Source organism: Amphiprion ocellaris, chromosome 11 (genome assembly GCF_022539595.1).
Source record: "Amphiprion ocellaris isolate individual 3 ecotype Okinawa chromosome 11, ASM2253959v1, whole genome shotgun sequence".
Classification (NCBI taxonomy): domain Eukaryota; kingdom Metazoa; phylum Chordata; class Actinopteri; family Pomacentridae; genus Amphiprion; species Amphiprion ocellaris.
The window spans coordinates 10,369,198-10,396,191 of record NC_072776.1 but is presented as its reverse complement, the minus strand read 5'-3'; the positions used below and the strand labels follow the sequence as shown (position 1 = coordinate 10,396,191).

The 26,994-nt window shown below is 38.4% G+C and overlaps 1 protein-coding gene across 2 annotated transcripts; it reads right to left on the bottom strand.

Annotated features, from left to right (window-relative positions):
* Nucleotides 1-4,178: 4,178 nt before the first annotated feature.
* LOC111575741 (RNA-binding motif, single-stranded-interacting protein 1) lies at nucleotides 4,179-24,996 on the bottom strand. Of its 2 annotated transcripts, XM_023281049.3 has the most exons (14): nucleotides 24,672-24,996; nucleotides 21,977-22,155; nucleotides 19,340-19,398; nucleotides 18,183-18,274; nucleotides 14,225-14,382; nucleotides 13,149-13,228; nucleotides 12,518-12,633; nucleotides 8,265-8,314; nucleotides 8,074-8,161; nucleotides 7,704-7,754; nucleotides 6,936-7,046; nucleotides 6,735-6,815; nucleotides 6,549-6,627; nucleotides 4,179-5,042 (listed from the first exon to the last, which is right to left on the bottom strand). In XM_023281049.3, exons 1-13 carry the CDS (start codon nucleotides 24,720-24,722, stop codon nucleotides 6,556-6,558), a joined length of 1,188 nt encoding a protein of 395 aa, XP_023136817.1. In that variant the 5' UTR covers nucleotides 24,723-24,996; the 3' UTR covers nucleotides 4,179-5,042; nucleotides 6,549-6,555. The 2 variants fall into 2 exon arrangements, with proteins under 2 accessions (XP_023136817.1, XP_023136816.1); XM_023281048.3 differs by having other exon boundaries at nucleotides 4,179-6,627; nucleotides 24,672-24,995.
* Between the last annotated feature and the right edge of the window lie 1,998 nt (nucleotides 24,997-26,994).

The following is a 26,994-nucleotide window of genomic DNA, read 5'->3' as shown; positions in this document are numbered from 1 at the left end:
CCCTCCCTCACCCCCTCCCTCCCTCTCACACTCCCTCCCTCCCTCTCACACTCCCTCCCTCCCTCCCACACTCCCTCCCTCCCTCTCACACTCCCTCCCTCCCTCCCACACTCCCTCCCTCCCTCTCACACTCCCTCCCTCCCACACTCAGCAGCATAGCGCCGCACCGACACGGTCTGGACGAATCCAGCAGCTCATCTCCACTGGATTATTGCTTTGAAATGGTGTTTTACTATCAACAAGACCAAAGCAGTTCCAGCTATAAAACACCAGGCAGCTTCTCATTATTATTATTATTATTATTATTATTATTATTATTATTATTATTATTATTATTATTATTAGTATTAGTATTAGTAGTAGTAGTAGTAGTAGTAGTAGTAGTAGTAGTAGTAATAGTAGTAGTATTAGTAGTAGTTTTATTTTAGTTATTTTTCCTCACTGTGGGTTAATTTTTCACGATAATATAAAGTCCAGTACCTCTGTGGAAACAATACAACCACATGAAAAAGTGAAGTAGAGCGAACTCAAATATGTGTTGTTGCAAACTTGTAATGCCATAATTCACACACCAAAAAAGGAAAAAAAAATAATTTCTTTGTGTATTTCACATAAAATAATAATAATAATAATAATAATAATAATAATAATAATAATAATAATAATAATAATAATAATTGTCGTTATTTTTTTTTCTTATTTGGTTAATATATATTTTGCTCCTACATTTTTTCTCACTGTGGGTTAATTGGCAATATAAAGTCCAGTACCTCTGTGGAAACAAGACAACCACATGTAGAAGTAGAGCAAACTCGAATATGTCTTATTGTAAACTTATAATGCCATAATTCACATGAAAAAACAAAACAAAAAAACTAAAATTTAATTTATTATTATTATTATTATTATTATTATTATTATTATTATTATTATTATTATTATTATTATTATTATTATTATTATTATTATTATTATATAAAGTCCCGCACCTTTATGTGTAAATTGAATGTCCTTGGTTATTTATTTTACAACAACAACATAATAATAATAATAATAATAATAATAATAATAATAATAATAATAATAATAATAATAATAATAATAATAATAATAATAATAATGATAGTAGCAGGAGTAATAATAATAATAATAATAATCATGACATATTATTACTATTATTATTTGTTTGTTTAATTTTATTGATTTTTTTTGCTCTATTTTTGCTCACTGTGGGCTCAATATATGCCTGGAGTAACCATGACTACAAGTAGAGAAAGAACACAGGAATGTCCTACAGATAACTTACAATGCCAGAAAAATAATACATACTGTACATTTCAACCTGCCGGTGTGTTTTGGATTCAGAGGATTAGACATTATTTTCTATGTTTGTTTGTTTTTTCATTATAAAAATCCAGCATCTAGACAACTTAAGTAGATGCGCAACAGTATGGAAATGTTTCCTTGGTGACTGGGCTGCTGCATTATCATAAATCAACAGAAACTATAATCCACCAGGATCAGATTTCGTATGACTGGCACACAGGAGCCTGCAGATGGTGCTGTATGCTCAGGGTTCTTCAACTCAGACTCAGAGGGGACAACAAACAAATGTTCTCTGTAAATGCTGTAAGATGACATTGTAACAAACTTATCCCTGTTGTTGTGGTTCAGAGGTTTCTATTATGCTGACATTATCTAATAGGATACACCTTAAACAATATTTGTAACAGTAGCTTTATTTATGAAATGGCCATTAAATACCAATCATTGGTAGTGTAATCTGTTCAAGGACTCTACTTAGAACTTTACTTCTTATACACAATATCACCTTTCAATCCACTACATGCTGCATTGAGATTGTAGATTAGATGCCGAACAGTCTATAAAGTAGTGAAAATTAACTTAACCTTAAACATCTACAGCAGTAACATGTGACATAAACATTAATGTAGCAGCAATATTAATCTAAAAACATCATATATATAATAGCAAAACAGTTACATTGAACATTTTACTGCACAGTGACAACTTTGACTTACATTTTGCAGATAATACCACCATACTTTGACTAGGGATGTCTGGTATTGGCTTTTTTGCCAATAACTGATATGCCGATATTGTCCAACTCTCAGTTTCTGATTCCAATATCAACCAATACCAATACCGATATATGTTGGCTATTTAACTAATATTAGGTAACATCACATATCTTCTATTGTAGAATTAACACATCATGCCTAATTTTAGTGTGATGCCCCGTTGGATGCATTCTCAAATGCAACAAGACTTTCCATTTGTAAACATTGTCTGTGCAGAATAAGAAAACTACTTCAACTTAAGTTATAGAAAAAATGCCATGTTTTAAATTGTCTCACACTTTTCCTCCCTCAATCCCTCTATGAATCTATAGTTTGATGATGTCATCATTTGTGTGTCGGCATTATTTTATCGGTTTTCATGATAGGCAAAAAAACCCCCGATAACGATATTGACCGATATTACATTTTTATGCCAATATCGGGCCAATAATATCAGTGGGCCGATATTATAGGACATCCCTAACTTTTACCCAAATAAGTTTTTGAAAGCAGAACTTTTACTACTAGTAGAGTGTTTTTAATAGTGTGGTAACCAACCAAACTGTATTTAGTGCAGTTGATTACATTTGTTGTGTTGCTGTGTCCACCCTCTGGAAGTACAACTTTTATTATTAATGTATCTATTTAGACATCAGTCTGGTACAATAATTAGTGCGACAATAACACAACAGTGCAGCCTGAAAAAATCACAGTGAGAATAGTTTGTGATTACTTCTTTAGTGTATAGGAAAAAGCTGCTTCCTCTTCCTAGACATTGAAATGGGTCTGGGCGAGGAAGGGGAGGGCAGAGAGCCTCAGAGGAAGAGTGGTTGTTGTTCTGGGGGAAAAGCGGGTTTCGACTCGTTTGCTTGTAGGCGCATGTGGCACAAACACAGACAGCTGGAGCGTGAGTTTTGCTGCTCGTCTGGAGCTGGTGGCTCCCCGTAGGGTGGCACAACACTCGGCAGGACACTGTGGGGACCCATCTGCCGTGGTAAGTTCTGATCACAGACGGACACATCCAAGCTTCCACAGTGCCCCCATCCACCCACCCCTCGTCATACCCCCTGATACCCAGACTCACCCTGTCCAGGCCATGCATGTTGTCAACAATACCATGTGACAGTGTTAATATAGCCGTCAATAGGTCCTCACCTTTTGGGTTGAAAGCGTAGCAATTCATAAATATTGGTAGTCTGTCTCAACAATACAAGTAGTTTAATGTCTTCCTCAGAGGGATATGCCGGAAGAATTTCCTTTTCCTGTATCAAAACAAGACTGAGCCTCAGTTTAGCTTTTATAAATGACATCACAGACAACTGGAACTGTCTGATTGCTATTTAATATGGGATGAGTTTAATGCACGAAATATATCTCCTCCTATACTTCATATTATACCACATATTAAAGGAAAGCATCTCCTCTGAATCATGGCAACTTTTCAGTCCATGGTAAAAATGTTTCTAACCAGCTGCAAGAGATAATAATGTCTCATTAATTCACTAAGTGGATATCTGAAAGACTGATTAATGTGCAAGGTAGGAGATGGCCACGGTCACATTAGTGGAGTCTGCTTTCTGGGAGGAAACTGACAGCAAAATGACCTTTGTCAGCTGCTGCGTTGACGAGGGAACTAAACAGATGTTCCTTTTCTTCCAATTTAAATGGTCGGTGGAAATCCATCTTGAATCTATTGTGTATTTAAAAATAAGATGTTCAGACAGAGCCAGATATCACTGAGCTATCCATGTTTCTTTCAGTATATAATTGTGTTTGCCAGTTTACATGATTTGTAAAGATAATTTGAGCAAGACATTATTTTTAGGTAGTCGCAAATTCTAATAAGGCCAGCTTCCTTATTAAACATCAAGTGAAAGTGAGAGACAAAGTGAGAGACGTCTTTGGATATCAGCCCTTTGAAACTGCAGCCAAGCTCCAGGAACAACCATCATATTCAAATTTATTGTTCAAGTGTTTTAAAAAAATATACATAATGTCATCATTAATCAATGAAAGGTTACCAACTGGGTACACTTAATTAAAGCAGGTGTACTCAAGATTCACTTAAAAATAATGACTGGACTTGCAACAGATTAATTGATTTTTAATTTTTTTTATTCAAAAACGTCAAAGAAATTAACAGAATAAACCTTGGGCAACAATCTATTGAAAAAAAGGTTTGGGCTTTAACAAACACTATAAAACAAACATACAGAAGAGAGATTCCTTAAACTGTACATACAAGTTACCTCTAGTAACTGTGGCACAAGTAAAAAAAAAAAAAAAAAAACGAAAAAAAAAAACTTTCATATAGCTCTATGAAAATCTCTTATTTCCTTAGTCTGTCTGTACAAAAAATCTTCATAAATTAGAACTTTTTCATATAACTTAATGACTTTTCAATATGGTGGTTACTTATATGAGCAATTTTTCATGGATGCACCTCTTCAACTCTTGACCCAGATACTATGGCACTTGGTTCAGACACCACTAGCAGCATAAACCTCACAAGACAGTATTACTTGTCAGTCTCAGGCATTACACAGAAATCTCAAGTATCATCACAGCGGTCCTTTACGTTTTTCACGCACCCCAGCTAACTACAGAGGAAATGCTGCTTTTTCTAGACCCAAGACAAAGCAACAAACACGTTTGTTGAAAATAGTGCAGATCCAGTGAACGCCACGAAGCTCTGTTGATCTTAAAAGCTTTGGATCAGGCTCTGGAATCTGATGCCATAAAAGGAGAAGCTATGAAAGTGAATGTGTGAACATTAGTAGAAACGTGTTGTTGCCCCCCCTTCTTTGTGATTACAATAAGAGATAATAATTTAAAAAAAACAAACAGGTTTGAGGAAAATCAAGAAGTATTCAAAACAACCTGAAAGGAAACAGCTGTATGTGGCCAGCTCCTGAGTGTGGCATTTGGTCGTGAAGGGCGGGCTGGACCTGCTAACCCGACCTAATACAGAGAAGAAAGAAAACTCTGAGGTAGATAACTGATCTGACTGACCACCAGGTCGAATCACAGGCTGAATGGAGGACACCTTAATCAAAACGCTTGCTTTATCCCAATATTTTCAAAAAAGAATTACCTTTTTTGCCGTATCAGACGCACTGTCATTTGACAGTTTTAATATTTTGTCTTTTTAACTTATTATATTTACTATAATGCTGCATTTCCCATTTTTCCTGTCATCATGAAAGTCATCTGTGGCACTTGGAGCCTTCCTTCATGCTTGCGTGTGTCTGTACTGTACTAATAGTTAAGAGAACTGAAGGTAAATGCACAAAAAAGGCACACTGTCCAAACTGCAATCTAGTTTGCAGAGTTACATGTCCTGGTTAAAGAGATAAATGATGCTATTTCCTCAGTGTACTATCTAACAATCTTTGGTGACGTAAACTACATTTGAAAGTGCCAAGTTTGTTTGTTTCCTATCAAAGAGTGAGGTGCAATAAAATACACATATTAGTCTCATTTTATCCCCCAACTCACTGAATTTTTGCCTAAGTTCTAATATAAGGCTTCGATTTTTTTCTTCACAATCATACGTCCATGTTTTCCTGTTAGTTTTTCAAATCAAAGTGAAAAATACAAACCCCATCAACACAATTAACATCACCCAAAAAAGCAAAAGCACAACCAACAAACGAAAAAGATTTGCCCATCTTATTCCCCCACCCGACCGATTTCAGCTACTCTACAATACCAAGTATTCAAAAAGGCAAGAGTAAAAATGTGACCTTTCAGCGGAATTTGTAACATTTTCAATATCCACAAAATGTAGGGCCTAAATAAATATTGCATCCAATAAAATAATCGGATCTGGAGTCATTGAATTCGTTGCATTTTTCTAAAATTTCTTCTACTTTTCTATTAGTTTTGGGAGGGGAAAAGTGAAAACACACATTTAAAAAAAAAAAAAAATCTGATTTCACAGGCAATAAATTCCAACATTTTTTGCTTATTGCCGCTCTGTGGTGGTCTGTACAACTACTGTATCAAAACTATTAAGGCATATTTTACTCAGACAGCAAGATCAATCTAAAATTCTAAGAGAAATCACTTTACAAGAAAACAACACTGAACACTTCACCATAGCAACACTCACACAGCAAGCACAAAAACATCATTTTCAAAATGTCTGGATAAAAAAAAAAAAAAAACTTCAGAAAGAAAAAGTCAAAAGACGTATTTACTACCAAGTATTTTGCACAACTAGTCACATGATTCTTTCTTGTATGCTGTGGCAAACCCTAGTAAAAAATAAACGTTTTCTAGTATGAAAATAAAACTTTTTTAAATATAATTTGAATCATTTCATGAACTCAGATATATTCTCTGAAAATGATACCAAAAATAGTCTCGCTTAAACATTTGCAAAATCTGCGCAAAACAGTGAAAGATCCTTAGCGTCCACTGCATGTGTAGACATGATTGTTTTAGCTGTTGTCCAAATGTTACCTCAGCACTACTTGGTTTGTTGGTAGGAATAGGGGGAATGATTGCCGGATGAGTCCACTTGTGAATGTGTTCCATTTTCCTGGAAGAGAGAGAGTGAGATAACCTTAATCCTTTGCTGCTGCCACTTTTGACAAAACTGAGCCTTTTATTTTAAATAAAGATTTTAAATAAAGATACTGAACATACCTCCACAGGAACAGTTGCTGTCTGCATGTGTGCATACTGTGGGATATATGCTCCTTGCATAGCTGTGTTAGTAGCCATAAACTGTGACAAATAGAGACACATAGAAAGCGTATTCGTGATCTATACATTTTGCAGTTAAATGAAGCTCTTATGGAATATAACGTGTGAACAAATTTCTGATCCAATGCAGCATTTACTCACCGTTCCTGCACTACCCAGAGACAGGTGACTCATCTGCTGAGCGATAGGGGCCATCATGGAAGTAGGCTGCAGTGACATGGATGGGTCCATAGAGGGCGATATCACTGTACCCTGGAAGAACAGTGTGGGCAGGTAAGTATGCAGCTGGTATATACACAAAATCATCTGAAGAATATCTTTCTTCTAACCAAAAATACTGTCAAAACACACTGAACAAAACTGACAGAATGCCACAACAACCATGCATGACAACTGGGATGAAATGCATATTGAGTTTTGTGGGACCAGATTTCGGGCAAAGAGAAACTGACTAATCTCATGCCCACGGCAGAAGGTGAAAGTTGCAAGTTGAGCAAGTTGTCTGTAAGCATCTTGGAAGGCCTGATCCACCAAGCAGTGTTTTTTCCATCTATGCTGGCTCATTTCCAAACCAAGACAGGACTCTTCTCTCTCAATTTAAACCCATCTGTTATAAGATATTTAGCATCTGTCATTAAATACACGGCTTTATATAGCCTCTCCAAAGCAGTCGTTTTTATATTCCTACACAAACATTTTAGTGCTGAAAATCCTCAAGGATCAGTGTCACCTTATGTGGAACTACTACTCTCCCATACTGTGTCCGTCTGTTTACACAAAAATGTTTCAATTCTGTTACAACCACAGAGGGAAATGTTTTGATGAAGAAGAAGATTAAAAAAAAAAAAAAAGACAGAGAATTGTGGTGAAGACAGTGATAATGAGTGCAAGGACAGATCTGGTTCTTACTGGGTGCTGCATGATGTAGGGTTGATGAGGCATCCAGGATGGGTTCTGCACCTGGAACATCAAAAAAACACACACACACACACACACACACTCTGTGAGCACACTGGCACTGAGCAGATGCTATTTCCAGGGATCACATGCTATGGCCATTGGCACAGCAACAAGCATGAAAGGCCACAGTGGCCTTTGTCACATACTTGGCCTACATCTCTAAAGCCCCAAAGGACAAGTCACTGAATTTTGATGACACATGGTTTATAAACATAAATGCTGAGATATGTTGTATAGAGCTGAATGAAATGATTCTGAAAGTTTTGCTTCTTACATGATTCAAACTACACATTTGTCCTTAAAAGAAGAGGATTCCAACCTGATATGTTGAAACTGGAGACATGTAAGGAGACATGGACGTTTGAGCAATCATCCTGTTTGAAATACTGAATGGTGGTGGAAAAAATCTGTGGACACAGATTGAAGTGTGGTCAGTTGGGTTGTTTGTGGTAGAAATAAAATATGTTGACCGTAACAGTGCAATATGCTGTATACGTTAATCTAATTTACCCATTTTGCATAGCAGCTGTACTGGGGTCATATGTGAGCGTCATTCCAGCCTGGAGAGAAAGAGGACACGAGATTAGCAACTCAGCCGAAGCCTGCAACTTCAAACATCAATAGAATTATCTATATTGTGCATTCTGTAGCTCTCAAGCCTAAGAACTGGCGCCGCAGACTAAACAAGATTTTTTGATAAATGCAATAAAACATTCCACCCTGAACTCGGGCAACATACCACATTTTTGATGCAGGTTCTAAATACTGATCAGTACAATCACAAACTATGCAGAGCATGAAAGAGATACTACGGTTTTTAGGCTTAAACAGGAACCCCACCCTTGAACTGGTGGCTTCAGTAGAGGCATATATTTTTTAATCTGCAACATATTGTGGTATACCTTGAACAGCAGATGTTGTTATTTGACATTTAAAATAGTTAGGACTGCAACTTCTGTTTCCTGAAGGAGGGGAACAAGGTACAACACATACTGCAAGAGGTATCACCAGACTCACTGATTCATGCCTTTAAAGAAGACAACCTGTGTAAGTTGTTTGAAAAATGCTGTTGTACCATGTCCCTCTCTTTCAGGGCACACAAGTTATTGTCAGAATTTATAATTCCTTGTCATTCAGCTCACTGGGTACAACACCCAATCTGTACAACATAAATTCCAGGGTTTTTCTTTCATAGAGCATAGAGGGTTTTTGGTACGCCCACCTTCTCCTCTTTGTTCTGTTTGGCTGTTTTAGGCACCTCCTCCACCAGGTTTTAATTTAATTAAGCTTATTTTCTGTGCATTAATGCATGTATATAGCTTTTATTCCAGACTGCCAGTCACTCTACAGTTACAATATCTAAATCACCCCTCCCTGCAAAATTTTATAAATAAATACATATACATTGATAAATATTATAAGTAACATCTGCCATGCCTGTTTCAACCCCACAGTCCTCTCCCTCAAAATCACTGATTTCCTCCCTTCTAAAACTGAGCCTGGAAAAGCCCCTGTATTGACACAATGCTGAGCAGCTGCCAACATGAAAGGTACGCCTCCAACTTTTGTTCATCTTTGATAAATTTTCATGATAAAACCTAACAAACTAGGATCGTGGTGACTAATTAGCTAGTGCACAAAGGTTGCTCTTTAAACAACGCCTATGGTGTTGCTATAGCCCTGGTCAAATGTCTCTCAAACCTTGAGGCCAGGGGACACCTTTGCTGGTATAACCCAGGGAGATAATCTCATCAATGTAGTGAGAGAGCTGCTGCTGGGACAGTGCTTCTGGCTGAGTAGGCAAACCAGGCAAATAATTGATCACGTAAATGCACACTCCTAGTAAAGTCCATGTAGATTCGTAATGTGCACAAAGGACGCAGGGTATGAAACCGTCCCTGCTCCTCAGATGCAAAGGGAGAAGGAGAAGAAGCTCTGGAGCTCAAAGACCTTGGATATACATGTTATGGAGTGAATATGTCCAGCAGCTACAGAAGGTTCTGTCAGTGTCCTAACAGAAAATGAGAAAGGCAGTGCTTAAATGGGACATTCTGTGCTCTGACAGATGTGCCCAGCAGGTAACAGAACATCTCCTCAGCTTGAGAAATAAAAACTGCTGCCTTAGTGTGAGTTTTTCAGACATCCACTGTGAAACCCAAAGCATGAATGATAGAACTAAATGTTCTGTTTTTTTTTTCAGAATACAATCATCTAGATATTAAAATATTTGGAATCCTTCATCCTGATGAGGTGCTACTTCCTGAACACATTTTTTAAGGTGCAGGAGGCCAATGACTGACTATACAGCAGCACCAGGTACACACAAGACTGCGACATCATAAATCTCTATGTGATAGTAAGCATCTGTGAGATCAGTTGTCGAAAACTAATCCCCCAGCATAGTTGCATTTAGAAAAATGGCTGTCCTATCCTTTGGTTGCTGTATGAAGTAGGAACCAAGAATTTTGCTAACCATTTTAGAATAGTGTTTATTGCACAGCTTAAGCTTTGCCCAATATGAGTGTGTTAATAAGAGACCATTATTACTGTTGTTCTCTGGTGTGCCACCATAGAACAACATTATTGGATTCACTCTCTGGTGGTATCTGTCCTCCAAGCTCTGCCAAAAACATCACCTGATAAGTCTGAAGAATGGACACAGAGCTCCGATCCAGGTCAGTGTATGTCTGAGCCTGATACATTTTTTCCAGGTGGAAAATTAGCAGTGTCTGGGTAGGAAAGGGCTGTGGGTCCGGACACCCGCTGGTTACATGTGGGTGTTAGATAAGATGTCAAAGAGGGCTCCACTGTTGGCAGGTCAACCAGTCTAGCCTCAACCACACCATCCAAATCCAAATTCTGTCCATAGTCAGTCACCATGATGTGGGTAGACATGTGGTTTGTTCCAGGTTTAGTGAGTGAGTGAGTCAACTTTAAACAAAGTCTGGCTAGATGGGAAAGAATTTTTAACTATTGCTGGTTCTCGAGGGAGGAAAAACCCTGCAAACCTTGCTGGTTTTGGGACCAGTAGTGGGAAGGGGCATTCTACCTTCAGCTTCCCACTTGCCTGACGACAAAGGGGCAAAAAGGATATGCTGTCAAGATCACCTGATGCAACAACACCTTGCTTATCTTTCTACAAACCATGAATGTTCACAGTATTGTTCTTATCGGAGCGCTGCTGCTGTCCTCCACTCTTTTGAAAGATCTGACAACAAATCACACACACTCAGGCTCAGCCTTGTCCTTGTCACTCAAAGAGCGGCCAGATACCAGAGGACATGGACGGGTAGAAGAGTTCTTTGCAGTGCTAGGTTTAATGCTCACTGTGAATTGCACTGTTAGCAAGGCTAAACAGAAGTTAGCCAACTTGAGGCTATACAAACGGAGTGATGTACTTACACAAACTGTGGCTGTTTTTGTAAAGAGTTAAGGTAACCTTGAGCAAGTCTGAAGTGACAAGTTAAAACACAGCTAATTAGCAGTACGTAGCTAACTCAGTAAAGTGTGGTGTTCTTGGCGAGAGGAACAGAGTGTCAACTGTGGTGATATTAAAAAGAAACACTCCTGGAGGATACACTCACTTCAGTGACGCTATCTGTGCATGCAAGAAAATCCACAAGGAATGGAAAAAGTGGAAACAATTTCTCAAATATTGGTTAAATAAGTTGAATACAAACTTACAGAAACCTGACATCTTTAGCTGCATGTCTGTGTTTAACTTTGTGTCCCGTCTTTTCCACTAACTCTGTGTTTTACACAGCCTAATTGTAGCAATGACTGAGACTAATTAGCTATATAAATGAAAATTAGCTGAATTGTTGGAAACTCTGAGACAGAACAACCAGGTCGTCCTGATCTCTACACTTCCTGTCAAAAAGAGAGTCTCTTCACAGCAGCAGAAGCGTAACAGAAGAGTAGATCATATTATATTCTGTCAGTTTAATGTAAAAGGAGTGTGGCCTTTTTAAATGATTCTTTTAAATTACTTATCAATGCATTACTTCTGCACTCCTAAACTTTCTCGTTCCAAACATGTCAGTGGCAGGGGGTTGCACTCTTTAAAAGATTAGAGACCCCATTAGTTGAATATTTTGTTTTAACCTTGTTAAAATATTGATATGGTGGTTTTTTATGTTGGAAGACACATCATGAGCAAAATAAGTAGTCAATGCCATGGCTGAGCATTTCCTCCTTGAAGCTGCAGTGTACCAATGACAGTTTGAGAAATAAGGCCTTTATATGTTAAATAAAAAAAAAAAAAAAAAAAAAAAAAAAAAAAACCCTAAGAAACTCATTCTTTCAGCTTGCAGGGTGGGGCTTTTCTTATCATCACTCTTCCTAAGAATTGGTCTCTGGTTCCAACCTTTATGACAGAATCACTCCAGTGTTACAACTTGCCATTGCACAGAATACAGTAGTTTTATAATGTTTGAGTGAAGCATTGGGTGGAAAGAGAGGCAAGGATTTCATTGATCTGCACATTCTAAAGGAAACAACAGTGTAGAGTTACATCTAAGCCATTTTAAGGCACAAAAGAATTACTTTCATGAAAAAAACAATCTAAATATGTAACACTGATACTAAAAGATTAGTTTTCAGTTTTTAATCAATGACTGGAGAAGAACTTTAAGAACCACTTCTTAAAATGACTTCGGTAACGATGAACAATGAAGTTTCATTTTTTTGGTAGGTTGTAATATTTATAACACTTGAAGACCTTAAATTTGTCCTTTATTTACACCATCCTGAGAAACACTTACCAGTCTGGAATCACCATCTCTTGCCCAGGGCCGACCATTCTGGCCAAACTTATTCTGACTTTGTCTCTTTTTCTGTCCGCCATCAGCAAACTTGCACAGCAATGGTTCAGATGGGGCTAAAGAGAGAAATAGCAATGAAATAAAGTAAAGGGTTTGTCTTTAACGAACAGTATCACACACACATTGTTGTCTGTCATTGCTTGGTATACAGTCATTCACTCCCTGCAGACTGGGAGTACACATTTACTAGCCAGCCTGGGAACACAGACATCTAATTTGGCAGCTGTGGAGCTGTAATCCCCTCCCCTTCCTAAAGGAGGCAAGGCCAGCAGAGACTATTTCAGTCTAATAATCCAATTAAAAAGCTTAGAGAGGGAGTGGAGGCCACACAGAGCAGCTCTCTCTCGCTTTCTTTGTCTATGCTCTGCCACTTAGGGCTTAGTGTATATGAGCGCTTTAGCAGCAGACTCTCTGACTCCTGTTGGAAGCATGAGTCATTTGGCCAACCACTTCTTCCTGCCTGTGCAACTCCGCCCTTTAACATTAAGTAGACTGTAACCATTCTTCTTTTATTCTGTTTCACATGTTATTTAGAATTAATTGTATCTGTAATTATATAGTATGTTCTTACCTGGGACGCCTGCAGGTGTCTTAATAAACTTTCCATTGAAGTGAGAAATGACTGCATCACATTTTTCAGTTGACTCCATCCTGAAGTTGGAAAAGACACACAGAGTAAATTAGCGATTAGACAGAACAATAACTGCAGTCAGAAGAGAGCAGGTGCTTTCCTAAAACTGGTGCCTTTAAGGGTTGATGAAAGTGGTGGTATATCCTAAAATATCTTTATCTGCTAGTTTATGGAGTCCATGTTGTAGGATCAACTTGTGTAGTCATCGTCATTTTGGCCAAACGCCTATTAGAACACACCCACACACAAAAATTCCCATGATATGCTATGATATTTTTGTTTTGTCAGCCATGACCCTGGTTTTGTCAAGTATTTCAGTCAGATGTCAGGTTATGCAAGTAAGACTGGTGGAAGCCAACATTACCACTATAATTAAATCACCCAGTCATTGTGAAACTATTTTTTAAAAGGAGTTTCCATTTGTCCATACATGAACAGTACTTTCTACCTTGTTGTCAACATGATCGCCATGTGTTTTTAAGTATGAAATTTAGACACAAAACTATTTCTAGATTTTTATGACAAGAAATCAACAAAAATAATTTCTGGTTAATCTTCTTCAAACCATTTCATGTGTAAAATTTTAAAATGTCCCTTTATCATTGGGAGACATGACGTTAATCGTGGTATTCTTATAACGATTGTATTTAAATTAACACAGTGTTTTTCTGTAGATGTTCTGCAGAAGGTTGTGGAGGGAAAATTGCCATCTGTTTCTCATTCCTGGCACTGGCATTACTACGTTCACTGATCAAACAGTAGTCTCTTATTATTTACTCTTGTAAAAATGTCTTGTTTGATCATAGAGTAATTCAGCAAATGTTCTGCAAGACCTATAAAATGGTAATGAAGGTCAGAGGAGGTTGTCAATCATTTCAGTTGGATACAATTTATTAAATGTACTCAGAAAAATGTATATTATTTGACATCATTTTGATTTATTTATGATACAATTCTACGTGTATCACCAGTAAAAAACTGTCCCTCCATGCTGTTTCCAGTTCATAGAATCCTACCTTGCAAAGCCAACTCCTCTGCTGACTCCACTGGAGTCCCTCAAGATGCGAGTGGATATAACCTGGCCAAAATGCTTTAACATGTTCTCCAGTTCCTGTTCATCCATAGACAAAGGCAAGTTGGAGATGTAGAGGTTTGTTGGGTCTTGTTCTTGTTGCTGCATGGTGAAAAAAATAAAAGAGGTAGACAGACGCACTGTAATTACACTACAGGAAATGCTTGAAACACAAAGACATTCCTTTATATTCTCACATTCACATTGGCATTAGTAATGTGTGAAGTACAAGGAATAAGAGAGAAGGGAAGTGGGAGTTTCCTTGCGAATTCCACATGATTTATCCATAGAAATGACTAAATGTTTATCATACTTCTAAGACGAACCTCAGTAATTGGGTTATCATGTCTCTGTTTGTCACAGTTTCTTCCTGTGGGGGATTTAGGTAATAAAAGGTCACTATGAACAGAGATAAGTAGAGATTTACATGCAGTCCATGTTGGCTTAAGGCTCACATCAGCTGATTTTATGCTGTATTTTAATAGCATCAGCAGAAACATAAAACACGGCTAGGAGTCCCTGGGGAGCAGCCTCTTCCATTAATATTCATCAGTGTTGTGCTGTTCAGAGTCAGCAACAGGGACAGGTTGGATGGTAAAAAGTAATACAGTGACAGAAAAATCAACATTTCACATTTAGAGGACAATGATTGAGCTGCAGCTTAGGCTGCACCAAACCCAGGCAATGTGTTCAGTCAGAGGAATTGGCCCCAAAAAAAGATTAAAGGACAGATGAGAGGATGGAGAGGGGGGGCATGGTTGTGTTTCAGTCTCCTACTTTACCCAGATGAGTATATGCATACATGTGTGTGCTCAAGCACAATACAGGAACAAAATGATTTACCTTTTCAGTCTTATGTGGCACAGCTGAGCTGACAGTGTACAGGTGTAACCTAAATGAACCCCCAGTGAGGACACTGATAAATTGTTAACAACAGAAAGCTGACCCCTTTTCCGCTTTGCATTACCTGATTATATTTTTTTTCCAAGCTTACCTTTGACCTGGTATTTACTATCACATAGTGTCTGTTAGAGAGGAAGTCTTACTTGTGACGTTTTAAAATGAGGTTTGAGGGTGAGATGAATGGCTACGTTTTATTGATGCAATAACTAAATAACAACAGCTTCTCTTTTTTGATACTGAATCAAGTTTGCTACATATTTAAACAAATGTCAGATACGTACATCCATTGTATGTATTCACAAAAAGTTAAACACACAGTGAAGTATCACAAGACATCCAGTGAAGTAACATGAGGTCAAAAGAAGGGAATCTCTTATCTGATCACTTCCCACCACCTGCCTTTGAAATAATAATGAGAGAAAGACTATTGAAGGGTGCCTGGGCAGATAAAAAACAGGAAAAGGGACCTTTGTCAGAGAGTCCATTAAGCCCAAACAAACTTCTGCAACAGTCAGAATAAAGCATGAAAGGCTCACACTTTATAATAGCATTTACCTTCCACAATACAAAGATTAAACTTAAGCATGCCCTTCAGAGCTGCTCTATTTTAATTAAAAAGTAAAATGGCTACAGGAAGGCATCTCAAGAAGCCCCACAGAACCCCAGACAAGGAAATGAGGCTCAGTGCTGTGTGGGAACTAATTTTCTCTGTTCCCTGAGTTCCTGTTACCATAACAACGCACATTATTTACTTCCTCTTCTGTGGCCAGAGACCAGTAAAATGTCAAAAGTAATACAGCCTTTCTTTAAAGCCCCTAATCTGATAATATCCTATATTATATATTAATCTGGCAACATTCAAAAACTCCAACTTGACTTGCACAGGGGCTTTAGTAAGATAGTATTTTACCAGGAGACACTGCATGTAATAAGATTCTCTGGAGTGGGCAAAAGGCTACTCCCAGCATGGACAGACATGCTTCGAAAGTACATCCACATGATGGATAATGTACGTCATCCTGCTGTCAGCACCACCAGTCTCTACGGCCTATAGTCTGACTGATGACGCCATTCACGACTGAAGCCCCACTAAAGCCTGGCTGGGGCTGTCAGCTGACAGAATAACTTTGGGATCCATCAATGACACATATGCATGCAACACTTGATTGACAACACAAAAAACAGTGGGATCCAAATATCTGAGACCACTAGTAAAAATAATTGTTTGGAATTTAATCCAAAACATTCATTTACAAATGATAACAGCAGCTCAACAATTTTAGTGAAAAACTCTGAAAAAAAGGACCTACATTTTTAGGAAATCTTAGTATTTGTCTGCCCTCCTTCTTCTAATGACAGCATGCACTTGAGCTGGCATGTACTCCACAAGTGTGTGCAAAGCCTGATAAACTGTGTTATCCCAGCGTGATCTGACACAGTTCCAAAGAGCTTCCTGTGATGTCAGGAATGCTTGGCTTTCTCTGTCTTCCGGTGACCCCGTTGATCACCGAGGTCGAGGTCAGGTGACTGTGAGACTGTGTAATTCTACAGTATGAATCTTTGGATATTCGCACCCCCGTGTTTCACTATGAGTTTGATTCACTGTCATTCTCCCCCTTGTTTTTCTACGCTCTCCTTACATACACCCTTCTGCTCCATTCTTTCCAGTTATCTTCTGTGCAATGTTGGTATGTCTAGGCCCACCCCAAATGTTTGACCTTGTTTCCCCTCCAGAGAAGTGGTTCACAGTTCGTTCATTTTCCTATCCTTCCACTAATAGACAGCCTTGTTTTCACATGATTTTGCTGATTGGAGTCTTTATTTAGAAAACTTTGTGCCTTTTATCTAAAGAGTTCACATTTGCCTACGTTTGATTAGCGCCCTAAAAACAGAGTAGAATCGAAAATATTTTCTCTTTTTTATACATGTTAAAACTTTTTGTTTTTCCTAAATCCTCAAACTTTCTGATTATTCCCAGGTTTTGGTGAAAATATGACAGATTTTTTTATGTGCTTTCAGACTTTTCAACTTTACTGTATACATTATAAACCACATGAGAACACATAAGCAAAATAACAAATACATTTAAACACAGAGAGTGAAGCAGATTACTTGGCACAAATGTGCTATGTATTGACACTATTAACTATTCTATTTCTGCAACAAGAGTCAAACAGACTTCATGGAAGGTGAAAACCAAATGGAAAAAGATGAGATGAGATGAGAGAAAGAAAGCCACAAATAAGAAAGAGAGACAGATGAAGCACTAACAGCTCAGAGAGCAGTGGGTGGAGGGTGGAGATGCTGATATAGCAAATCTTTCAGTAGAATCCTACTGTTAAGTGGCATAAAAACCCAGTTAATTGCTTGTCAAAACAAAAAAGTAACTGTGATCTTACAGTTCACTGAATATTAACTTCAATGGAATCACATTTAATCAACACAAACCACAACAACCCACTGTTTGTTATTTTGTTCATTAATGATTACTCAAAATTGTGTGACTGTAGTCCAGTAGAATAAACATAAAGCATGTCCTTCTATTGTTCTATTGATCCTGTTATTTGCAGAATCCTTCTTTAACTACATAATCAATAAAGATATAGAAACGCCTTTTAAACACATGCACACTTTGACTAGTCAACTGCAACAGATTGGTGCACGTGCCGCATCTGAAAATGGATGGACGTGAATATCTCAGTAAATCTAGTGCTGAATTACACTACCACCTAAAATGTTCCATGGACACATATAGTACACACACAAATACATACACATGCTGCTTCCACCCTGATTCAAGTTAGTGATCTCAGAGTCACTGAGCAGTCAACACACCAGTGGTTGTGGAGCATATACTTTGCAGTCAATGATTCCAATCGTGCTATTTAATACCACAAGGATTAGGTTCAAGTTGCCTGACCAGTCAGATCGGGGACAACAGCGTTACTGGGTGACTTGTATGGATGTGATATCAGGATTAGTCTGTAATGAATCCTCACCTTTGCCATCTGAGCTTGGACACCAGTGGTCTTCAGGGCAGCAACGGCTTTCTGAGCTGCAGCAGGACTGTCAAAGTCCACAAAGCCATATCCTGAGGAGACAGGCAGCGCAGTTAGGACAATATGTTGTATCTAGCACATATAATGGTAGAACCACTGTGTGTTATGGGCTCTCTGTGATTCATGGTAGTAGACTGGGAGTTCATTAGTTAGTATAATGTATTACTATAACAAATGCACCATACAGTGTGTTATAATTTTTAGTGTGTATATTTAAGCCTCAGGATTATATACTGCAGGTCCATCAATTTGCATGTGTAGTTGTGTGTCTGTGTGTGTGTGTCTGTACTGTGGGTGTGTGTAAGTAGATGCAAAACAGTGCTGATGGTGCAGATACCAGCGGCTCAGGTCAGCTCTTTGTCCTGGGGGGTACAAACAGGGTGTACCTATAGTCATTAGCCTCTACTGCATTTGTGACATATAACCTATTCAAAATAAATTATGGCGAATGTGCCAGGATTCCTTCAACTGAGAAATGGGTCACAATATTATTAAAAGTCTGATGTGAATCTTTGTCTTAGTTGTTACTAAAATGTTCTTGAAAACAATGACTTTGGTCAAATAAAGAATGAAATGAAATTTTAGATTACACAAGGTTATTGCTAAAGCCACCTTTGAGTTCTATTCAAAATTAAGGCAGAGCCCTACAAGGTCTTTAATGGTGTCCCCTTTCACTGAGAGCCTTCAATTAACTGGTATCTGTATAATCCAGAAAAGAGTGACAAAGCAATCTCTTAATCCCATCACCACTAGAGAGAATCACTAAGTCCCTCTTTGGTCAGATGGGCAGTCTACTAGAACTGGAACAAACGCAACAATGCCACTGAACAGGAAGGGGAAGAGTCGGCCACTTCTTCCCAGGAGCCATGCAGAACAGTGTCACACCAACAGACAAGGGCTGTGGCTTAAAATAACACAAGCTGAAACTACATAGCTGTTGAATGACAATGTGTCAATAGACTTAACAAACTGGATGTCTACCATTTTGGGGGAATTTTTGGAAAGTGTAGTCATATGCTCCCTCAGACCGTCCTGCATGGGCAGTCCATTAGATTTCTTTCCTACAAAGTTGGAAAGAGAAAAAGAACATCACACACCTTTACATTTATTTGTAGTCTTGTCCATGATGGCCTTTGTTGATACAATTTTGCCATACCTAAGAGAGGAGCAGAGAGGCGAGGTATTGTTAGCAGGATTATATACCAGACTCAGCCAGTTATAAAACACACACACAGTGGGAGGGTTGAGCAACAATCCATGACATCACTGTAAAAATATGAGAAACAGGAAGTGGTTTCCATGTGGTGCTGAAAACCCCACCATGTGTGCAAAGCACCAATCTCTAATCTCAAACAGCCCCTTTTTCTTTAGCCAAACTAAACCACCGTATCAAATGCTATACAGAGTCACCGAAGTCGCTCTTGGGAACAGCTGGGTCACTTGGGTACCATTTTGGCAAAGCTCCTGTACAGCTGGGATGATGAAAGACTGTCTTTTTTTTACATGGGGAGTCATCTATATGTAAAGGCATATTATTAGAATATAAATACCGTTTTTATTTTTTATTTTGACAGAACGGTTGAATTGTATAGATTGTAAATTTTTAGCAGGTTGTGTACAGTTTCACAAACATTGACACAGATAGGCATACCAATGCCACCACCGCAAAACAAAAACAAAGGACATCATGGCATTCAAAACGCTGGTGTGGGGCATGTTGTTGCCATAGTTTCAACAGAACTGTAATAGTGTGCATGCAGACCACAGGAAAGCGCTGATGAGAATCTCAGAGTACCAGGCTAGTCATTTCTTAAAAGACACTTTCATGCAGGTGCTGGTAAAAACAATCTTGAAGTTAATAAGTGAAAAACCCCAAACTTGCCCTCTCACAAAAGTCTCAGCAGTGATGAGAGTATTAGGTACTTCTCCATGTACATTTTTCAGTGCTTTGTCAAACTAGTGGCGGTGTAGGAAAAAAATCAGTTAATAAAATTGTCATAAACACATAAAAACCAAAGACAGCTATTTCAAAAATTACATCTCCGTGATCTTCCACACAACTGGCTAGTTTTTGTTTGGAGTAAAACGTTCTTCATAATGTGATGAATTCATGAGCTTTATAATTATTTTCTGTAACTGCTTGTTAATCTCTGTGTTAATATACTTCATGATGCAATAAATCCTTCAAAAAAAGCTTAAGTAATGTAAATTAAGTGTGACTCTTTTGAGCTATGTAATCTAAAGTGACACTGATACAAGCCACAATGTACCCTACAGTCAACCAGGAGGATATTTTAGCTGGGGATTATGATAGATGCTAAACTGGGTGAAAGTGCATGACCTTATGACCTTTCTTTTTGCTGAATGTCTAATCTCAAATCGTTTTGCAAGAGCATGTCGTCCTTACAGTACAGCACCATCAAAACTAAGTGTGTTTATGTGTACTTTGTACATATTGTTACCTAACGCCACTTTAACATTGTTAAATGTGATCCTGTGAGAAAAGTTTAATGCACAAGAAAATTAAAGTCATGTTTGCTCCCAGATTTGCATAGGAAGTGGTGAAACAGACTTCTGTGATATGCATAGGCACATCACAACAAATGAAAATGATCTCTGTTGCATTCAAGGGCGTTTAGAAACTCTTAGATCTTAGAAGTTATCCCATGCAAGAATTTAAAAGCAATGGAATAGGAAAATGAAAAACAATTTCAAAGACAGGTATTTTCCTTTTTTGACCACCAGCTTTAACCACAAAATATACATACGTACATATACATATATATATATATATGTATGTATGTATGTATGTATGTATGCATGTATATATATATATATATAGAGAGAGAGAGAGAGAGAGAGAGAGAGAGAGAGAGAGAGAGAGAGAGAGAGAGAGAGAGAGAGAGAGAGAGAGAGAGAGAGAGAGTCACTGGCCACATTGTTAGGTACACCTGTACAATGTAATGCAGTCCACTACAACAGTGTTGCCAGAAATTCCCCAAAGTTTCTACATTTTCAATTTTTGTTTTTTGGAGTCAGCAAGAAGGCGATCATTCTTCTTTATGTTTATTACTGGGATCATAGTGGGTGGTGGTGATGCACAGGACTTTCAGAATTACACAAGTGTACCTAATAAAGTGGCCAGTCGGTGTGTATGCCACAGCTTAGGTCAATTTCAGTATGCAATATATTTCTACAGGAGCAAAGACTGAATTGAAAATGATCTTATTCAGTATTATACTGTGAAGATGGGGCCTTGGAAAAAAGGAAATGAAATTTCTGAAGCACCAGGGCAGTCTCTCTGCTTGGCATATATATAGTAATCAGCACACAAAGAGAGCTGTAGAAAAGCCCAGCGCTTACTCACATCCACACACGATATATGAAATCTCTGCTCTTGTACTCTGCATGCTATTAAGCTGCATAATATTATATCCGTCTTTGTCCATGTGTGGTCTTTAAGATAACTGTTCATTTTATATTCAAGTGAAGCCTGCAGTACTGCCTCTGTGTATGTTGAAATATTATATACATTTTCAGAAATGCCAGTACAATAAATACATAGTGGTCGCACATTTAAACCTTACATTTAACTTTTTCACCCCTCATTTGTACTCTCACAAATTTATGTCAATAAGTGACTGCCCCCGCAAACTGAAACTAGACTAAGTAGGCTAAAAAAAATCCATGGTAGATCAATAGCAGATAATAATGAGAGGAAATTTGGTACTCACGGCTGACAGAGCTTGACCAGGTCATGGTCTGTGGTTAAAGGGGACAGACCTCGGATGTAGAGGTTTGTTTTGCTGAGTTGGTCCCAGCCTGCAGTGCTGCTGCTGCTGCTGTTGTTGGTGCTGCTGTTGGTGCTCGGGCTGGGTGGCGCCATGGGATGTGACGATGGGACCAGAGGTGGCTGGAGTAGGTGAGGAAACAATAGGTTCAATTCATTTGCAGGTCATGTTGGATGTTCGATCCATATAATTGCTTTGTGTCAAATATATCTAAACATGGCTAAGTTAAATTATAAGTTTAAATTCTCCTAAATAAAAGGGGAGAAAAATGATCTGTCTGGACACTGGACACCATCACAGTTGTATCATGTGGGTTTCTGTCCAGTGAGGATTAATGTTTTACTCAGCCGTGATCTGTGCGTGCAGAACAATCTCCATCACACCTTCACAGTCAGCACAATCAGTCCACAGGGACCTCTATCTCTAACATCAGTGTCACACTGATCCCACAATGCCTCATGGTGTCAAATAAGCTATTTGCAGTCACATCTGGTGTAGTGCTAGACTTCTTCACCTTATTGCTCACATTAATGGGTAACTTTATTTATATGTTAAGGAGGATTGGAGTGATTCTCAGTACAACTGTGTCTTTTCTCTATTAATCAAGGCTTTTCTAACTCTCAGTATTCCTCTAGCGATTGAGAACTTTATTCTTTATGTTTACAAGACACAGACATCCTAGATAGACAGAGATATCCACTTCGGAGATCTGTGTTCTTCCTTATTATCTGACACTGATTATCCCCCAACCCCTTCTCTGAGGAATCACAAGCTGAGAGGAAGCTGATGGAATCCCAAGCATGAAGTGGTGACAGGATTGAGCAACCCAAGTCTGGACTTCAGCCTAGGGTTAGGATCTTCTCTTGTTACCGCCTCACGTGCCTTCACCATGAAACAAGTTTGACCTACTGTTTTCCAACTGATTGGTGGCAGAAGTCCGTATTTCCTCCATACTAACCATCAATCACATGCTTTATAAAGCATGGTCTGTGTGACATAGTTAAATAATAAACATACTTTCAGTAAGGAATAACCTGGAGAGATTTGATAAAGTCAAGTTTTCTGGCCTCAGTCTTAATTAATTGCCTCAAAAGCAACAGTTGCTACTATTGGGACATGGGAACATGGAATACAGATTGTTTGCCAAAATGTACTAACCATTAAATACCAAATTACCATGTGTCATCATGCCAGCTCAGTCTTAAAGGAGATACTGTAGATGCCAATCTTTATAAGATTTCATTGAAATACAAGAAATGACTGAAATTCCAGTTAATTATCAGCTTCTAAAAAGACAAGATTCTTTAATTATGTGTTGAATTATGACTCATATCCTGGAAAAAATGTAAAGCTAAAGCATCTTGGGTGCTTAATTTTCATTTTTGAATTTCATGTTAATGCTAGGGTGATGTTTTTTTCCAGTATATTTGTAACGTAATGACAACAACTTAAAAACACTACTGACTTGAACTGCAGGAAAGGAGATGAGGAGAACAAGCACAACAAAAAAAGTTTCACAAGACAAAAATGCATCATAAAATGTACCAAATACATGTCATATAATGACTTTTGTCAAAAAAAACAAGACATGCATCATATACATTTCAGTGCCTGTTCATACCAACACAAGACAAGGTAGTCTTAAAAGAGAATGCCAACCTGCCCCTTATTTTTCTGAGTCTGGGACTCTGTTGACTGCCTTTTCTGACAGACTTATAAGTAAATTTTGTTCTCATACAGCTGCCTGACTACTCAGATGCAGGACTGTGAGAGACTAAGATGGGGAGAGGACAGCATCTTATCAGCCAGCTCCAGACCAGCAGAGTCCGTCATATCCTAGCTGGAAATATACACAGGGTTTCCAGTAACAGGCCTCGCCCATGGAGCTCTAGCCACAGGATAACAGCATGAGCACCGCAGAGTAAATATGCTTATTCAAATCTTTTGACTAAAGGGAGTTTTCAAAATCTATATATAACTGGGCCAAAGATAATTCATCAGTGGACAATTAGTCGTATATGCTGTGTAACTGTGTACAATAGATCGAAGCCCAATAAACAAGAAAACACATTGAATTAATTGCATGTATGGTGTGTATTCTCCAATTATTCAAGGTAACCAATGAAACTAAAAGAGAGCTTAATGAAACAGAAACCAACCAAAATAATAAACAGGTCCAAATCAACAAGCACATACAACATGGACATTGTTATGTTTGGTTCAGTTACTGTAAAGTCGTGTTAATGGCCAGCTAGTGTAAAAAAAACAAACAAAAAAAACAAAAAACAAAAAAAACTAAATGAGAGATTGTAATGGAAAGGGTTAGCCTACTATTTTGCTAAGCAGCCACAACATTGAGCATGCACTCATGTCATCGGCCTGTATGTCTGTAATACTACTGGACCTGAACCACAACCCGAGCAGCAGGTATTCTCACTATCCAGAAGTGGTCTATCTGGATGTTACATCACCCACTGGGACACAACCTAGCTATTTCAAATGTCACAACTAAGTTTTCTTGGCTTACATTAAGTTTAATCGGGCGGTAAGCTGCTGTCAAACAGACCCATTTTGCGACTTCACGGAGTCAGCTGTGTGGACATACAGTCTGTTCTTTGGTAAATATTTGTGTATTTACCTGTTTGCGATACGGAGTCCTCAGCGGGTTTCCAGTATTAGCAAAAATCATCCTCAGTTGGAACGGGGAGGTGGAGGGGAAGGTTTAGTTTTGTTAAGCTACAAATTTCTATCGAAATACATCAAACTACACGCATAAGTAGGAATTTGTTTGAAATGGGTATCCTCCTTACTCCGCTAAAGGACAAGAAAATAGCTTTCTACGCATATTCGCTGTATACATATCCTTGTTGTCGTCGACTATCCGGCAACAGAAACCTCCGTAAATTGTCCCAACTTCGACCGCCCAGCCCCGTCCGTTTGACTGGCTTCATTGATTTGCAGTAGGCGCTGCGCAGGACGGGCGCTGCTACGGTGGGAAAAACCATTCCGTCTTCTGCTGTAGGGGAGAGCGATACACTTGTTTGCCAAAATAAATTGCAACTTTCACATCTTTTGTTAAACGAATTGTAAAATAATATATTTTCGCATATTTAAACTCATTTTCTCGTATTTCAAACTATCTCCACTGCCTTTGTTCTTCAAACACACGCTATTTAGAGGCGTCGTCCACCCCTGTTGTTGTTTGTGTATTAACGGATGCATACCAAACGTTCCACCGTGCCGCCGGTCCTGGATGTGATAGTTTTGTCAGTTTTTTTTCTGTCTTTGCATGAAGACGGGCAAGTAAAATCAAGTTCCATGTTTCTGTATAATGGTAGTTATTAAGTACAGTGAAGGATGCCATGTGTAGCAATATATGAATAACACGAGCGCCAATATTATGGAGTCATGCGATTGATGTGGTTTCAAACAAGCCGCAAATCAGAGAAAGTTAATGTCATATTGTGTTTGAGCCGCATATTTGTATCAGGTGTAAACAGGCATAGCTACATTTCTTGTCTTCATAAAATGAGATGTGGTTAAAGAAAAGATCACATTCAGAAATAAAACTCACGGTTCCTCACACATCTGGATAAGCGTCCAATCACAGTGGCAAAACAGACAGCACCTTAGTTTAACAAAAAATACTCATGACATTATGCAAACTGATCTATCCTTAATATAAAATTTGCAAACTGTGGCATTTAATTTTAGATCATTGCAACTAGACATTGGTGATAAATATTAATTCAATGGATGGTATGTAGGAAGGTAGATTTTATTTGCCTTTAAAGAAAAAGCCCATCCTCCTATTGTCCCACCTCCCCAGTAAAGTGTAGTTTTTGTGTCTATCCAGCACAGTCACTCGCAGCACTCAGTTTTAATACCTAAATTTAGCAGTAAAAAAGAATGATTGTTTTTTTAAGATAATTCAGATTGACTAGGACATTTTTCATGTTTGCTTTTAAGATAGAAAAATTCTACGTTCACTGGGAGCAACAGAATCATGGCACCAGATCTTTAAATTGCAAAACCTCTAAGAATATGTCGCACTTGAGGAATTTAATCAAATATGTTTTTCTTTGTGTTGATGAACCAATCCGTTTGTGGTTGAGTATAATTTTGCAAGGAGAGGTGGCTTCTATTATGGATTTCGTGCAGTAAGACCCTCTTAATGTGAGCGATGGCTGGTTGTGGGGGTAGTTGAGTGTGTGTGGGTTTGTCTTTATTGGAGCAGGTAAGAGGGGCAGGCTGTGCTATAAATCAAAGGCAATCTACCCACCACTGTCAGCCTCTGATTGGAAAACCAACACTGGTGGCAGAAAATGTGAATTAATGGCGACCTTCTAAAAACGTACAAGCACAATGCTATAATCACTGTCTTGTTCTGCATTTATAGCCTGCCTAAACAGTTTCCTAGAGTCTCCTGATTTCGGTTTGGGTAGCAGCTGTTTTGTATTCTCTTTCACTAACTCGTTAAACTACTGAGCAATTACTATAGAGAACATTGCTGGGACATACTGTGCTTTAGTTGCATATATAATATAAAAATGGGGCCCCGAACCTTAAACATTACTGAAATAGTCCTTGTGAACCTGCTGTGATATCAGTATCCGGTTAATGAAGGCATTGGTCCAAAGTAAATTCATAAATGTGATATCTGGTAAGTCAACCTAAATGAAACCAAAGGTCACCAGTCCTGTAGAGAAGTTCACCAGGCCAACAGGAGTCAACAGGTCAGCATTAGAGGAAAAGGGAGAGAGGTCTGATTCAGCACTCCCCTCAGGATACTAAAGGCGGGGGGCAGGGTAGACAGAGAGGCAATTGAGCAACCACCTTCTATGAAACAATAAAAAGAAAGGTTATCTATGATCTCCGTGTTTGTGTAGAAGTAATAATCCCTAAATGAACCTAATATTATCCGTAAGTAAACTATTGTCAATGTCATTTAGCAAAACAAA